The sequence below is a fragment of the Chrysoperla carnea genome, chromosome 1, assembly GCF_905475395.1.
Source record: "Chrysoperla carnea chromosome 1, inChrCarn1.1, whole genome shotgun sequence".
NCBI lineage: Eukaryota > Metazoa > Arthropoda > Insecta > Neuroptera > Chrysopidae > Chrysoperla > Chrysoperla carnea.
Window position 1 is genome coordinate 8,133,977 of NC_058337.1, and position 18,155 is coordinate 8,152,131.

Genomic DNA, 18,155 nt, shown 5'->3' on the forward strand with positions numbered 1-18,155 from the left:
AAAAACTAGAATTCCGCACCAAAAAAATTAAAATCGACGAGATTGTAAACAAAAGGAGAATAAATGACGGCAAATGAAGTGAAGGTTATAGCACAATAATCTTTGTATTTAAAATTGACGTTGCCCAGCGAAGTAGGTGGTTTATAGCAAGTTTTGTAAATATAATCATTTTAATTTTTTACTCAAATACGCGCTCTATTAAAATGTCTTACAATTAGATATATGTCACCCATTTGATGGATCGCAATAGTATAATAATCAAATGGATTTGTAAGAATTCCAAACACGAACTTTATTTATTTTCAAAAATTTCCTTGAAATTAATATTTTTAAGAGCTTGACGGCACGTTTTCACATCTGTTTCATCTTATGTTAAGAAAGCAGCTGCTTATTAAAAAGATATGGTAGATGAATTTGTGTACTTACTGACTTACTGTGATGATTAGACAATTTTTGCGCATTAATAATTCCTCGAATTATAATGAAGGGTGTGACGTTTTTTTAACAGACATACAAGTACTATATAAAATTTTTTGAACTTAGTAGATGTCTCTATCCTCAAATTAAAAAATATACAACCAAGTACACAAAATATAAATATTTGGAAATGACTTAAAGGCCTATCCATTTCAGTAAGAATTTAAAACCTAGAATCAAAATAAGCCCGATTTACTATTCTCAATTTTGTAAACAAATTAACATATGGCAATTAAGTATTGAATAGAGGAAGCTGGTTGTGGTGTTATATCCTCTTAATTAAAAGTTAGAATGAGGCTTATTTTTGAATAATCCCTTAAAATTGCTATAAAGAATGATCAAATATTTAATACAGTTCATATGTTTCATTAAACGTCTACTAATTGAATATTCATATCTATAAATAATTACTAATTTTATTTTTTGCCTGTAAGGAACGGACTGTAAGCAAAGTTACTGATGTAGGGTTGTTGATGCGAATTCGTTGGAAATTCTGCCCATTTTGATAAATCAATACTTGGTAATACTCCACTGCGGCATGGTACACGTGGATTTCTGAAATAAAAATGATACATTAAAAAATTTCAAGTATATTTGTTATTGGATTTTCATAACCAATTTGGAAAATTTTGGGAGAAGGCTGGTTTTTTTTTTTTAAATAGGTTTCTTTCGTTTAAAAAAAGACAAGGAACAAGAGTTTCCCGGTTCCGGAACATTCCGCCGGTGCAAAAACGCGGTTTTGGGACAATTTATCTCTACATTGTTTTCTTTTTTCTTTTATGACGTTTTCTTTAATATTTCTGCTTATATGAATTGTTTGTTATGAATTTCCGCATCGATCTTGTCTGATATTGAACACCTAAATATACACCTAAACATAGCAAAATAACCCCAAAATCTTAAGAAAAAGCGCAGTAATCCTCATATTTTCGATAAAAACGATTTTTTTTTTTGAAAAATTTCAACAGTTCGTACAGTTCAGGCAAATCATCAGATTTTAACTTTTCGCGCTCAAAATTGCTCAACGCGCTTTAAGTGAAAACTTCTTAAAGCTAGTTGAGCAATTTTTGGGTGAACAAATTCAGGGAACTTGCAAGTTTTCACTGTAGGTCAACAGGAAATCCCTAGCCATGGAGCTCTTGATGACAAATGTCATTTCCACGTTATTTATTTACTTCAAACACCCTCTGGCGCGCGTGCTTGGGTTTTTTTACGATTTATATAACACAACCTTCTAAATACGAAAACTTTTAAATCATAGTAAGTCCGCGAAAAAGAATCGGTGCGAATTTGTTCAAAATCCGTTGTATTGTCTTGGAAAACTATTTCAAATGAGCCATCAATCAACCCCGATGTTCCATTTTAAAAAACGTACTTTGCCTCTCCAAAGGAAAATAATTTGAGAGTTATCGAACTTTTTTCCTTCATTTTTTAATAGATACACAAATTATAGCAATAATAATTTTTGTCGCGATTAAATAAAAATTTGTTAATGGCTGATTTTAAAATAAATTTTTCATTATATTGTAAAAATGTCATATACGAGCATAATGATTGTTGGGGCACTAGATTAGACACTTGTTGCGTTGATCCAGTTTGGGTTTGCGCGCTTGTGTGTATCATTTTCTTAATACAATTAATTAAAATTTTATTTTGATTTAACTTACAATTCGTGATCTGGTAAAACCATTGGATATACTTGTATCGTGTCAATTAAATCGGTATTATCACAAATAAGTCGTGACATTTTGGCTTTACGAACTTCTTGCAATTGTTCTGGTGTGAATGAGGATGGTTGATTTGGTAATTCATACCAGAAACGATCACCACGTCTTGAATAACTGAATTGTGTTGCAATAATACAAGCAAATGTTGGCCCAAGCATACTACCAGGTACAGCTCGTTCTGATACACCTCCTGACCATAAATCTACATCATTTGGATGTCTAAAAGAAAAAACAAAATTTAGTTTAAATTCCTCCAAATGTTGGAACTATGTTCCTTATCGCATGTTATAATTTGTTAGCTGGTTGCGAGGTAAAAACCAAAAAATGTGCAACAATTTAAATACGATGATGTAGAACCTAGGAAACTAAAAACTGTTTTAATCGATGCAGCTTGCCATTGAATTTTGAGAATATTTTGAAAATAATTTACAATCTGTCAGTTTATATTTTTTTTGTCCAAAGCTGACGTTTTTCATTCAGAAAATAAGGTCTGAGTTATCAGAAGAAGTTAAACATAATAGAGATAATTTAAAGTAAGAACAAGGAAATTTTAAGTTATGTCATAATAAATACCTTGATCAAGCCAAATGAAGGTAATGTACGCACATATTGGGGTTGACTACTAAGTCTTTTTTCATCTAATATTACAATTAATTCATAAAGTATAGAGTTAAAGTAGCTTTAATATCTAATCCTTTAAACAATAAAGCAAGCATTTAAATTCTTAAATCAATACTTTAAATTTTCTGAATTGCCAATACACAGAAACGCAAACAGTATCGTGAGAGAAAAAATAAAAGAAACCATTTACAAGAAACTAATAACACTAAACCTGCCAAAAATTTTTTATCTTGTTGTATATTTTTCATTTTTTTGGAATTGTGTATATCGACTAAAAGTCACACTGAATATTTTAAAAAATAGACAAAAGAAAAAAGCACAAAATGATCTTACAAAATTGAACATGTACATGATTAATCATTCAAACCAGCAAAAAAATCAAAGCAAATCTGAGTAAATAAGTAAGCGCTACGTATAAAATACGAAGATACGATAAGAACATAGTTCCAACCGGATGTCCCACGACCCCTCTCGTTTTTTTTTTTTAATTTCGTGCCTGAACTTACTCAAATATTGTTGAGTATTTGCGGACAGTTTCATTAGGCATTGATCCAAATAATTCCTCAAATGTATTGGCAGCTGGCAAACCACAGAATTTACGATATTCCATGTAACCAGGTAAACCAAATTCACGACCACGTTGCATGTTAAATGATACTAAATCCATTCCGAAACGAGCACCAACTTTTTTGAATAAATGGTTTGTGACTTCTTGTGTAATTGAATCGTCCATAGCTTGTGCCACTTGGTTCATAAGGCCCATAAAGTATTCATCAATTACTCCTGCACGATATAAATCGTAAGGTCGACGAATTAAGTCTGAGAGACGTTTTGAGGCTGTAACAATACAAATAAAGATTAAAAAACAAATAAATTACATTAAAAACTATTAAATGCCCAGGGACTAATATTGATAAATGCTGTCATCCATGACGATTGGAATCAATTAACACAAAGTCGAAAATGCAAGTATTGCTTTTGCCTAAAAATCAGTAATTAAGGAGATATGAGGAATACCAAATTTATTCGAAAATGGACTGGGTTATGTTCATTTTCACTAAATTTGCTACAATGTGAGACTAGAATTGTCTCTGTAGACCCAATAGTTTCCGAGATAAAGCCTTTCCAAATTTATCATTTTTTTTCGAACTTCGCTATTTTTTGCAATATTCTGTCGTTTTAAATGAATTTTGAATGGAAATTTCGGCTTTTCTTCAGTTTACGAAGAAGTACGCAGAATTGGGGTTAATTCAGAACGACAGAATATTGCAAAAATTGCGAAGTTCGAAAGTAATATCTCGGAAACTATTGGGTCTACAGAGACATTTATTATAGTCTCATATTGTAGCAAATTTAGTCTACTTTAAAAATGTCCCTAAAAGATATTATTAAAAGCTAGACCTTTAGGGTTATAACCGCCAAACTCTAAAAAAATTTTGACGGTTCAATTCCTTCATTTTTCGAAAAGTTATCAGAGAAAGTTGAAAATATGATATTACAGCGGTTTTCTTGAGATTTTGAAGTTATTTTGCTGTGTTAAGGGTTCGATAACTGACAAGCTCGATGCAGAAATTACGAATAATCATTTTGTTTTTTATTCGTCTATATCCGATCAATAGAAACAAAGATATAAAAGAAAACGTCACCAAAGAAAACAATGTTGAGATAAAATCGCGTGCAAAAGTTCACGCGAATTGTTCCGGAGCCAGAAAACTCCTTTTCTGTAGTTTTTACAACAAAAGAAATCTATTTTTAAAAAAATTAGCCATTTTCAAAAATTTATTGAATTCTTTATCAAAATCCGGTTGATTTATTCAACAATTTGTATAATATAAAAATTAAATAATATGCATCATTACCAATAAATTTGTGAGCTTTGCTCCATCGTTCAACGACAGTTGGTAACAACGAATGTCCAAATCGGTATGCAGCAGCTGCAAAAGCATCAATTACATCTGGATTTACTGTTGGATCATAACCATCCCAATATCCCTATAAAAAAAAAAGTAGTTGGTAACATACAAATAAATTTTAAATGACTCACTTCTTACCTCTTTCTCCAATATTAAACCGAATTTTTGCATAATGTCTTTACCCAATAATATTGGTAAGAATTCATTGTATGTAATATGTTGTACAATAGCAATATTTATTCTCCTTGCTTCTTGGAATAAAGTTTCATCATCCCAATGTGGATTTACTTGTGCAAGTCCAGTTGCTAAACGGTTATGTTCCCGAGCCAACAGTGTGTGCATGCATGTTAATACTAATTGTTCATTTACTCGAATTTCACCTTAAAAAAAATTAATGAATTCATATATTAGATAAAAATCCTTTTATTCAAGGAAGTAAATAAAAAATAACTGCTTGGGATTCGATGCAGAATATAGTGGTAAACAAAATGACACCTATTGAAGCTAACCCAAAAACATGCTCACTTTTTTCGCATTTGACAGGGGAAACGGTCAATATTACACAATTTTAGACTATTTAAGGATGTACGAGCACCAAGGCAATTTTGGACAAAAGGATTTTTTATATGTAGTTGGAAAAGTCTAAATCAATTTTCTGAAAACTTTATTGGGAAAGGAGGGGGGTTGCTCGATTATTTAAATAAATAAATGACTTTAAAAGTAGGCATATTTAACATTGGTCTTATGGGAAAAACAACAGATTAGATGGATGATATGTTTTCATAGATTTCTCTAAAAGTAGTGGAAATTAAGAAAAAAAATTAAATTAAAGTTAAAACCTTTATAAATAATTGAAAAAAAAAACCGTTTTGCCCGAATAATTAAGGATGTATGAGCACGTTGGTGGGGACACAAATTTAAAAAAAATTTTATATTTTCAATTTTAATAGTGAATTATTACAAGGTACAAATCGAAAAATTGTTTTCTTATTTTTTCTACATTCATGAAGTTATAACAAAATTCACCATCAAAGTTGAAAATTAAAGTACAAATAATTCTTAAAATTTTACACAAAAGAGAATTTGAACAAATTGTTCATGTGAATGCGATCCTTATTTAACTTGACAGATTTTTTTAAATGAATGTCAAATTAAAGGTACTTTTGCATCTACATAGTCTTTTGAATCAATTTTGAGCATGAAAATCTCTTAATTATATTTTTGCCAGAAATTTTATAAAAATATTCCAGTGTGCGTCGAATCTTAACAGGTGTTATTTCAAATGATAGAATTTATTTCCGTTATTTTTGTCAATATAAATGATCTAAAAAAAACTTACCAGCTTCAAAACAGAACATGGAACGATTTGGACGAGTACATCCTTCATCAGGGATATCAAGTTTTAATGGAAGTAGATCTTTTAATCCGTACTCACTGAAGACTGGATTCATACGTAATAAACCACCATAACCAGTACGTAATTTTCTGAAATTTTCAAACAAAATTCATTCAAATTTCTTATAAAAAGGTGTAAAATTGATTATTATGCCAAATAGTATGAAATAATTAAAATAAAAAATTATTAAAAATCAGCAAAATTTACCTTGCGAATTTTTCTGTTACGCCATAAACAGTGTTTGCGTCTATAACACCAGTTAAAGTGTTGAATGGATTACGGGAACCTACAATAAAAATTATAGTTAGAAAAACCTAATTTATTTTTATACCATGTATATATGAAATTAATATCACGGTATACTAATTTTAGTCCCAAGTTTGTAATGCTTTGAAATATTGCAAAAGTTATAAACCATTAAAAATGAAAAAAAAGTATTTCGTTTTTCACCAATATTTCATATTATACTTATATTCAAGAAATTTTAAAAAAAGATTCTTAACGAGGAGAAAATTTCCAATAAAACATTACCACTTCCGGAAGTCTATCTCCATTATTTATAACTTTAACTTAACGCTGAAAATATGCCTTTTTGCATCATTTTTAGATTTTTGATTTCAAAAGAGTTGAAAAAATTTTAATACTTTGTTTATAATTAAAAAAAAAAAATATTATAAACAAAAGATTAAAATTAAAATTAAAAACAAATTTGAAAGGATTTAGTTTGGTGTTTACCTAATTTACATCCAGGTCTAACACCAGGGAACGCTCGTACAAAATCAACACATTTTACGTTGAATAATTTATAGAAGTAATCATCATCTGGTATGTAAATTTCATTACAGTATGGATGCTTTAGATGTGGTGGACGATGACAACATTCTTCTGGATCGTTACGATTGATTGGATCTACAAACAAAAGTCATTAAATTGAATTGAATTTTATTGCATTTCAAATATTCTCTCACCTAATGGAGTTCCTGTTAATGTATAATCATGATCCATGAATTGTCCCCAAGCGATTATCATAACGGTACCAGCGTGATCATGGTAACCTTCATCAGGGTGCATTGTTCGAGATACAACTCTTGATAGTGGTAAATCATTTCCAGTAACACTAATACGAGGTGCACTTATACCATCTGCGAATAATGGACTCAGTAATCTAAAAAATAAAAATATTTTTGTCACTCTTTATGAAAATAAGTGAAGATGACAAATAAAAGCGCTTATTGTTTAAATAATTTATGTTTAGTATCTTAGGGGCTCCACATATTAGCGGACATTTACGCGAGGAATGCCAGCTAATATGTTGAGGCCCTAATATACAAATTTCCACATAGCCTCAGCCTACTACAAATTGCCAAATAGGGCTGATTCTTAATATTTTGTCTAGCGTCAGAGATGGTTGGATATATCGAAAAAAATTATTAGAATAATTTTTTGTACCCATATACCGATTTTTATTTCGCATTTTAAATTTGTTCATTATTTTTATCCACACTCATAATTATTACAAGTTTATTAAAATATTTGAATACATAACCTATTAAATTATCAATTTGTCCAGTTTTTACATTCCATAGCACACTAGTTATACAAGTTTATTTTTTAATTTTATAGCAAGTGTGCTATGACATGTAAAAACTGGACAAATGGATAGTTTAATAGTGTTATGTATTCAAGTATTTCAATAATATTTTTAACTTGTAATAATGTTGACTGTAGACCAAAATATGAAAAAATTTAAAGGGGAATTTTATTATGAAAATCTGTATGTGGGGATAAAAAAATATTCTAAGCACCTTTTTCAAATAGTTTTTTTTTTCTAATATCTTGAACCATCTTCTCTGATGTTAGGGAAAATATTCAGAATAGGCCATATTTGTCAATTTGTAGTAGGCTAAGTTTAATAGAAAACGATCTCTCTGCGTTAGTTACATTCTAGGAGTTGTCAGTATTAGTAAGAGATACAAAAATATTATTTCATCATGTGTAAAGTGGATGGTTACGGAGATATAGGCCTCCAAGTTTGTAAGAATTTTATGCATTTAAATTCAGTACGTGTTACTGAACCTATAAAAAAAATCCCTGTAATTTAGTGCCAGAAAAAATTCTCTATTATCCGTAGTATTATGCCTCACAATATCCTCATAAACTTACAGGTCATTTTTCGATATATTCCACTCCTGAAAAGCTATTCTACTTTTAATCTATAGCCATACATTTGAAACACTCTGTATACTACCTGCTACATAGAAATATACTAAGCTTAACACAATCTTGCAGACATCCTTATAAATATTTAAAAAACGAAAATAAAATAAAAAATTTACCTTTGGAATGGTTGATTGGCTGCACCCCACGTAGGTTGTTCTAAATTCGTACATAATCCATCAAATCGTCGATATTTGCCTGGTCGGCATTCTACATTTGTAAACACTGGTGGGCATGCTTCAGCAATTAATGTTTTACTTGTATCAATTAATGGTAAGCCTTTTTCAATTTCTTCATAACTTAAGCCATATCTATAAATAATAATAGCTTATATTAAAATTATTATTATTAATTTTTTTCCACGCAACAGTAAATCTTCGAAAAATAGAGTAAAACTTCAAAAAAATGTTTTTAAAGAAGAAATTTGTGAAGAAATTCTGTTTGTTTAATACCTTTAGAACAAACGTTTATTAAGTGAACAATTTTTGCGAATTTTAGTAATGGCCCATAAAATAAAATAAAATATAAGCATCCATAATCCGTAAACATTGACTTGATTGAGTAAAACTAAGGTAAGATCATTTTATTAACATGGAAAATGTAAATTTGCTTCAAACTGATTAAAATCGATTAAAATGTTTTAGACAAACTCATAGTCTTTGAGATAAAAAAATTTTGAAAACAGATCTAACTGTTGCCCACTTTTAATCCCTCCAGTTTCTACGTTTGAATTCAGTCTGCATTTTTCTACCTTTAAAGGTTGTTAAATAACGACGACAAAAGTAATGTAACGAACTTTTTTAACAAAATTTGAATAGTAGTTTTTATGATAGGAATCTTAACTTTCAATTTCCAGAAAAAAATTTAATCCCCCTTTTCGCTATCGCTTTAAAAGTAAAAAAATGTTTAACCTGCAATATTTATTAAATTTTAACGCGCTTCACAAAGTGCCTTTTCTCTCGGAAAACTTCAACAAAATTACTGTACGATTTATTTCTTATGAAAGTTATTTTCTACTAATTTGATTATAAATTTCGATTTTTTGCCCAATTTCCTAGATCAGTTTTTTGTATTTTATAAATATGTATTTCGACTACCAAGTAGTCTTCATCAGTATGAATTAGTGATGATGACTACTTGGTAGTCGAAATACTTATTAATAAAATACAGAAAAGTGATCTAGGAAATTGGGGCAAACATTTGGAAATTACAAATGATAAAAGTCTGAAAGAAATTATCATTACAGTAATTCTAATTTTTAGCTGACTTATTTAAGTTGTTGCCAATGGATTATCCAAGTTTTTGACTTCGAGCAACGAACGCAACCTTATCAAAAATCGAAAATCCAAGTTTTTGACTAAGTTGCGTTCGACGCTCAAGATCACAAACTTGGATTATTCATTGGGGCATCTTAAACAAGTTTGCTAAAAGTCAGAACTACCGGATTTGACGTTAGTTCTAATGTATAAAGTTACGTGCATAAATTTTGAAAGTCTTTATTTCGGAAGTATTGGGTCTACAGAGTCCATTCTCATCTTATATTGTAGAAAATTAAGTCTAGTTTAAAAACGTTCTGAAAAAGATTTATTTAAAACTAGCCCTTTGGGGTTGTAATCGTAAAAATTAAAAATTTTCACGAATTTTTCGATTTTTGTCAAAGTTGCGTTCAACGCTCGAGGTCACAAACTTGGATTATTCATTAGACCAACATCATAAACAAGTCCGTAAAAAATCGAAACTACGGGATTTGATGCAGACTACCCCGTACTTTCAAACGACAAGATTACTGTATTATTTCGAAATTCCGAAGTTTTTTCGAACTCACTAGTTACACTACAGATAAATGTATTCAAAATTCTTACGTTCTTGCCAATTGAATAGAAATGTCTAATAATAGTTCCCCAACTGTTGCAACTTCTTCAGGTTTCCATTCTCCTTTTTGTTGAGCTATATCTGTAAATAAAAAATATTTATTTTTAGAATTTAAAAAAAAAAATATTTAATTTTAGAATTAAAAAAAAAAAATTTGTAGTAATATTCAAGGACTTTATTATTTTTACAAATGTATAATTAATTTAATTATTCAAAATGAATAGTTTCCAAATTAATATTTGTTTATATTAAATGCAGTTTACTGTATTGATAGACCTTGAATTATTCTGTTTTTTTAAACGGATGTGTGAAATTTGATAAAAATTGAAATTTACATATTTCTAATTTGCATAAACCATTGCAATCAGTAGAAAAAAGTTTTTGCAAAGGACTTACACAACTGTTTATTGCAAAAATTCTTAATTCAATGCAGTTTTAGCTACAAACGTAAACACAGGAAGATTTTTATGTTTTTTTTCGGAAAAAATGGATGATAAATAAGTGTAAAAAAACAGTTTCCTTTGAAATTGTAGAGCACAAAATTATCTAGATTAAATTTATATTTTCAGGCTCAGGGAATCGTGCCCCCAAATGCATTGTTTTACAATATTATAAAAGACATAATTTGTGAAAAAAGAATGTTGAAGGGAACTATTCCAGGGGCATCTTATACTGGGTGTTCCAAACCACCCGTCCAGGCTGATTATTCTGAATAGTTTTTAAAAAAAATTGAATCGAAAAAACACGTATCAAATATTTTTTGAAACTCTATCTAACCATACCAAAAACACCCTCCACCCTCAACCCCTGTTAGGGGTAGGGGGTGTAACTTGAAAAAATCAAATGGAAACTCCTATTTTTTTCTGCAGATTTGGATTCTTCAGAAGAAAAGACAAACATTTTGTCTAAGAAATTTTTCCCGATTTTCGGTAGATCGCGCTACAATCGACAAAAATCGTTCTTTTAGATTTGGCATAAGAATTGCGCCGTTCAATGACAAAAATCAAAACGAAAAAGTAAAAAAAAAAATAAAAACACAAACACACAGAACCAAAACAAAAACAAAACAAAAGCAACACAAAAGTTAGAAATTCAACGAAAATAAAAGAGAAGCGAAAATGTCGAATTGCGGTAATTGAGGTAAACCACTAGACAATTGGGAGGATGCTAAATAAAGCTCTTAGAAAGAATTAGATATGAATCATTTTAGATTTAATTTTTTTTCAGACTTTCCAAAATAAAAAAAAACATTTTAAAAAAAATAATTTTTCTAAATCATAATAAAATATGAAAAACAAAAACAGAATAGTCTTTTCTTCAAAAAAACAAAAACAAAATTGAAAATAACTATTCTCGACTCAAAAAACTTTTCTCGCCTTCACTTGAACTGCAATTCTAATGCCAAATCTAAAAGAACGATTTTTGTCGATTGTAGCGTGATCTACCGAAAATCGGGAAAAATTTCTTAGACAAAATGTTTGTCTTTTCTTCTGAAGAATCCAAATCTGCAGAAAAAAATAGGGGTTTCCATTTGATTTTTTCAAGTTACACCCCCTACCCCTAACAGGGGTTGAGGGTGGAGGGTGTTTTTGGTATGGTTAGATAGAGTTTCAAAAAATATTTGATACGTGTTTTTTCGTTTCAATTTTTTTTGAAAACTATTCAGAATAATCAGCCTGGACGGGTGGTTTGGAACACCCCGTATATTATTACTCGAGGCAGTTTATTTCTGCCCTACCCTTATCTTCCTTATTCTTTTATAAAATTTCATGATTCATTCCTCATTTGCAAGCTTATTATGTCAAGGTTTGACGCAAAATATACTCACGGTCTAAGAATGTACCGCTTAAGGAAAAACACGCTAGACAAAAAATTTAAATAATAAGTTTATTAATAAAACATGTTAGTTTTTACAGATGCTCTCCTAATATTCTAGACATATAATTACTATTTTTAAAACAGATTCTCTAAATAAATATTAATTTAAGAACTTTTGTTTTCTTCACCACTTTTCTACGAAATTTGTTGAGCGGTACTTGATTTCCCGAATTGATTACAACAGTTTATTATAAAAACTATTATTAATGGATTAATAAAATAATAAACTAAATTGCATTGAATTTATGTAAGAATATTCAATTTTTTTTTTTTCACTGGAGATTTTTTATGTTAAGGTGTTGCCGGAATTTTAATAATTTATTCCCACAAACAATATTTCCGGGGCAATTTTAAACTACATATTTCGGTTTTCTGGTTTGAACTGTAATTTAATCATAGTTTTAAAAAGTTAACTAAATTAGTTTGATATGCAAATTTACAAGTTAATTAAATGGTACCACAGTTGTCTATTTACATTGGAAATCTTATTAGTTGTCTATGTGTATATACTTGTTAATATAATAATGGGGTTTAACCTCCGTTTCTCTGACATATACGCCTATAACAGAGGCCACCCACATCATTATTTGTTAATCTTTATTTATTTAATTACAAACATATTTACAATTACTTTTGATGTGGGTGGAGTCGGTTACTACGTTCTTATCTAAGCGACGACAATGTGATCAATTCTACCGCCCCCATTAATCATAATTGTTCACACTGCCGCTGCCTGGATTCGAGCCCGCAACCTAAGTCTAAGTAAACAAACGGTCTATGACTAATGCCTTAGACCGCTCGGCCACTTAGGCTCTTAACGGTAAAGGTAGAACCATAATAAACTTCTCGTCTTATAAATGAAGATATACTTAATTATTGTCAGTGAAAAATAATAGACCGTGGGCCAGAAAGAGTACTTTGTAAAATGATTAATACGTACTTGAAATTTCGTGACTGCCTTCCTTTTGGCGAGTCTACCAAATTACTCTCAAAAAGTATGAGATTTTCACATTTTAGTTGCTACTTTCATTTTGAAAGTATATTAAATTTGAAACAATTGAAGCCAGCCCACAGATCCGTATGTCTAAAGCTTGCTTGAAACATTTACATGATTTTCAGAAATGGTAAAATTTCGAGTTTTGCTTATGTTAAACCGTTAGAGATAGAACAAAAGATTAAATATAAAAACTGTTCCTTATTAAAAAATAAACAACTTTTGTTTGAAACAATTTTTCGTAAGCATAATTGATTTCTCGTGAGGGAAACCATTTTCTCCAAAATATAAAAGATAGTAATGTAAATTTGTTGCTAGCTTCAGTGAGACTAGAGATTTTTTGAAAAAAACAAAAAAAAAGTTTTCTAGAAAATATTTCGAAAAATTTTTTAAATTAGTACAAATAGCAGCAGGAAGGGGATGAAAAGTTGCTTTTTTGGAATGTTATTTGGAACCTTTAGGGGCTTGTGAAATTACGTTTTGCAAGCAAGAAAAACTTGTGTTACCTTGGAACACATTATATTTCAAAATAGCAGCTTTAAATTACCCTCCGGCTGCAAAGCTTCAGCCTCGTACCTGCCCGTTGCAAAAAACTTTTATTTGCATGTTCGACTATCCACTCAGACCTATGGTCCCCGGTTACCTGGCTGATGTTTTGGCAAATTGTTTTTAACATCTCTGTTAACATTCTGACAAAACATCATCCAAGTATTTTTTGGTTGCAAAAAAATTTTTTATTTTGCATTTTTGGGTCTCCGTCCAGGCCTACGGTCCCCGATTGCCAGGCTGATGTCCCAGCATTTGTTAGAGTAACCTTCAATCTTTATTTTCCGCACAGAAAAGTCACGTACCTGTTCGAAAGTAAAACACATGTCTCTCTTGCTCTATGTGTGAAAATCACATAGTTTTTGAGAGTAGTTTGGTAGACTCGTCCAAAAAGTCGTAGAGAGAATGAAATGTTTATGAACTTGATGGCAATTTTTTGATAATTGTGGGTAATGTTTTGCATATTTATTTTGAATTTTTTAATTTTGTGTAAAATGTTTGTAATGTGTTATATGAATAAATTTAGCTACTGACGATGATTGCGTTGCAATCGAAATATCGATATTTAGCGACATGTAAGTCTGTTGTATGTTTTTTAATTGTATTTTTTATATAGAATTTCTTAATATACAATTTTATTTCGAGTATCGTGGTATTTATTTCAATAACTATCATAGACAGAAGTTTGGTAGACTCGCCAAAAGGAAGGCAGTTACGAAATTTCAAGTATGTATTAAGTTTGTTGTTATTTTTTGACATTATAATGTAGTATTTGACTGGCGTAATACTTACATAAAAGTATTACATAATAATAAATCTTCCATAATTTAGAAAATTATGTTCGAAAAAGTTGGAATCGTTGAACGAAACAGACCCCGGTAAGGGCAAGAGTTATTCTAAATCAATAAATTATTGTCATTGACATCATTCAAACAAATGAATACATCATTTATCTTGAGGCTAAAAATACGCGCTTATTTATTTTAAACATATAATAATGATGGACAGTAATTAGAATAATTAAACACTGATGTCTTTCACTTTCTGTAAACTTAATAACAGTGAATTAAATGATCTACAATCTGCACGAATATTGTAAGCAAACCGTGCTGGATAAGCTTCTTTGCCGGCCGGACCAGCGACTTTATTTTTAGCAAAAAGTACTAAAGTTTATTATCTAATGGATAGCTGAAAAGTGATTAGCTGATTTTTTTTCGTATATCGTCCTATAGATATTTTATTTCGGTCAAAATATTGTGTTTTGTTCATAGAATACAGACTTTTTTTGTTATTATATCACATGTATTTTGCAATTGTTTCAACAAATTAACTAATTTGTTTTAAGAGATTTGCGACTGTATGTGACTTTTTGAACTTCCCACTCCGAATGAGCATAAATATTAATAAGAACTAACAACTTTCCCAAACAAAATTTTGACATCCTGCACCCCCCCCCCCTCATCGCTCAGAAAATAAACAACTTATAAATAAATTGAATATCTTGACTCAGAAAAGTAGTATCAGGATTAAATGCGGCAAATGAAAGAAAAAAACAGTAAGGAAAAGTCTAAGTTGACCTCAATCCGATAAGAGAACAAATCTTCCATGAACATAACATGAATATATTAATTTAACTTCCTTTAATTTTTCTATAAGATTATTGAAGTTTTTTTAATATATTTTTGTCTTTAAAAACATATATTATCAATGCGAATTCATGTTTTTAATCTATTTGTGCAATTAATTTATTCTAGTGATTTATATGTTTTGGGCTTTAAATCTTTAAATTTCTGACGGAAATGGCTAATTTTGACTTCAACACAACCAGCGTACATACGTATTTTTTGTTGTTATAATTTTTAAGTTTATCACTGTTAACATCTCAAAATATGAAAACTTAAAATTTTTGATTTCGTTTTTCGAAGTAAAAACAATAACTTTCAATCAGAAAGTCAACATCAAACAACAAGAGATGAGTATAAGTTTTATTTAATATTAACTTCTACTTGTACTTCCGGCTTTGAAATGTAAACAAATTTCATTTTCATTTATTTAAATAAAAATAAAAATACTGCATGCAATCTTATTAACTTATATAATTATTAAATGAATATGTTGTGCGTCAAATTAATGAATAAGCTATTATTTATAATAAGTGAGTGATGCGTTGCCATTTATGTGACGTAATTACCAGCTGGAACAGTGCCAGATCTAAGGCGAAAACCTTGTGTATTCATTTGTTTATTGTATCTTCCGTGCAGAACATCGAAGTAAACGACTGAGTAGGTGATTTTTAATTTTGGGACAAACGCGAAACCGTCGAATTCAGTTTCGTTGAATAACCAAACAATCGTACCTAATAGTCGAAGTCGTCAAAGAAAATGCCAACAAAAATGAAGCTGAACACAATAAAGAAGAGGTAAACTTTTCCATTTCTATAAAATCAATACTTGCCGAGTTGAGTTTGTATTTGATGTTGGGACGATCAAATATGATTTGGGATTAGAACACCACCCACGGTTTTTCCTTGAAGACTTCTTTGGGTTGTAATTTCGATAATCATATTTTCGATCGTAGATATGCTCAATAAAATATTATTTTCTAGTTTAGAAGAGATCTGTCAGATTGAGTACAGTGGCGACAAAACGGTAATGGCAGCTGAAAAGTTACAAAATCCATTGATATTGTTAGCGAATGGACACAGAAATGGAGAACAAAACTCAACGAAGGAAAATACTTTCATGATAATTTTGAAACCGTGTGAAACGATAGGAGTGAACATCAGTGGACAGCGGATGCCTTATGCAAATACTGTGAAGTATTTGTATATGATTTTACACGTTAAGCTTCAGAAAGAGCGCATAAAATAGAATAAGGAATAACTGAATATAAAGTATAGAAAAAACTGCATTGGTTGTTGGGGGTGAAAATCACAATTGTCACTTGAGAACAAAATATTAATATATAACAATAATAACAATAATGGGGTTTTACCTCCGTTTTTATTTAAACTACATCAATATAGTCGATTACTTCGTTCTTATCCAAGAGATTAATTATAATTGCTCACACTGCCTGTGGATGGATTCGAGTCCGCAACCTCCGAGTCTGTAACCGAACGTTCTAAAGACGATTTAGATCGCACGACCACTGAGCCGGTTAATTTATAAACAGGTTCTCATGTGTGGACGTATGGCATTCAACTTTGGAGTTGCACGCAAATAATAAATTTTAAACATAATCCAAACGTTTCAAAAGAGATTGAGAGCAATAGTGGATACTATTTGTTATATAAGAAATTGTAATCACCATAAAAACTTAAGGGTGGCGCTTATAACCGAAATGATAATCAAGTATGTTCTTAGCCAAACTACTGCAAGAACTGTCTTCTCCTGCTACTGTTCTTGTCATTATTTTTCAGTGTAATAATACAAAAAGTTTGTTTGGAAACGCATAGATTTGATTATAAAAATAATATCAGGTCAATTGCGCTATGTTCTTACATTGCTTTTGTATAAGGTCTTTTATTATTTTGAACAGCAGTTCAAGAAGTATTTTAATAAGGATGTACGAGCGCCAGGGTAATTTTGGATAAAAGGCATGCTTTTTTATATGAAGTCTTACTAAGCCTAATTCAATTCTGAAAATTTTAAGAGTGGTTATATAATAATTGACTTCAAAAGTAGGCATATTTAACATTGATTTTATGGATGATATTTTTTCGTAGGTTTCGAAGATCGGTGGACAACGATTTAAATTAAAGATAAACCCACAAATTTAAAATAATATGTTTTTTTCAATTTAGATGGTGAATTATGTTTTAACTTGACAATATAAGATAAGAGAAAGTATTAAAAAATTTTTCGGTATCTGGGGTAATTTACAAAATATTGAAAATTTGGTTGAATTATTTTGCTTTCGATATTTCGAAAACCAAGACAGATTTCAAAAAATTGTAATCTTATTTTTCGTCTACATTCATGAAGTAATAACAAAATCATCATCAAATTTGAAAATAAGGAACAAATATAAGTGCAACCATAAGTCTAAACTTGCTTTGGTGCAAGTACTACCTTAATAAGTGATAATCCACTTAACATTTTCAAATTGTATTTTAGCTAAGTTATTTAAACTTACCAATACGTTTTCTGGCATCGATGTAAGCTGCATTTATTGCATCATATGTGATACAAGTTTGACCGGTATGATAAGGCCTGAAACAAAATTTTTAATAATCACTAGATGTCAACAACATTTGGTTTATTTATAAAATTAATAAATTTAAAATATAAGGGTGTAAATTTGTTTGGTTATTGTTAACCTAAAATTTCGAATGATCACATAACCAATAAATCGCATCGAAATGCTAGATTTCATTAAAAATAAATAACGAGCAAAGCTCGGTCATGTAGGTACTACATTCTAAATAAAAAATTTGAGAAACGAAGAATGAGAGTAACAAGATAAATTCCCGAGTAGAAATTCAAATCAGGCAGGCCGGAAGTTGACCCGGG

At 30.0% G+C, this 18,155-nt stretch overlaps 1 protein-coding gene across 1 annotated transcript in view; it reads right to left on the reverse strand.

Moving 5' to 3' along the window:
- Positions 1-543: 543 nt before the first annotated feature.
- Positions 544-18,155, reverse strand: part of LOC123290652 (peroxidase) — a 154,941-nt gene continuing 137,329 nt past the window's right edge. Inside the window, exons 3-14 of the mRNA XM_044870911.1 lie at positions 17,779-17,855; positions 10,214-10,304; positions 8,471-8,662; positions 7,103-7,299; positions 6,870-7,043; positions 6,342-6,420; positions 6,078-6,223; positions 4,877-5,118; positions 4,685-4,817; positions 3,332-3,662; positions 2,145-2,423; positions 544-1,032 (exon numbers count right to left, since the gene is read on the reverse strand). Of these exons, the coding sequence (XP_044726846.1) occupies positions 894-1,032; positions 2,145-2,423; positions 3,332-3,662; positions 4,685-4,817; positions 4,877-5,118; positions 6,078-6,223; positions 6,342-6,420; positions 6,870-7,043; positions 7,103-7,299; positions 8,471-8,662; positions 10,214-10,304; positions 17,779-17,855 (2,080 nt within the window). The 3' untranslated portion in view covers positions 544-893. The remainder of the gene's footprint in view (positions 1,033-2,144; positions 2,424-3,331; positions 3,663-4,684; positions 4,818-4,876; positions 5,119-6,077; positions 6,224-6,341; positions 6,421-6,869; positions 7,044-7,102; positions 7,300-8,470; positions 8,663-10,213; positions 10,305-17,778; positions 17,856-18,155) is intronic.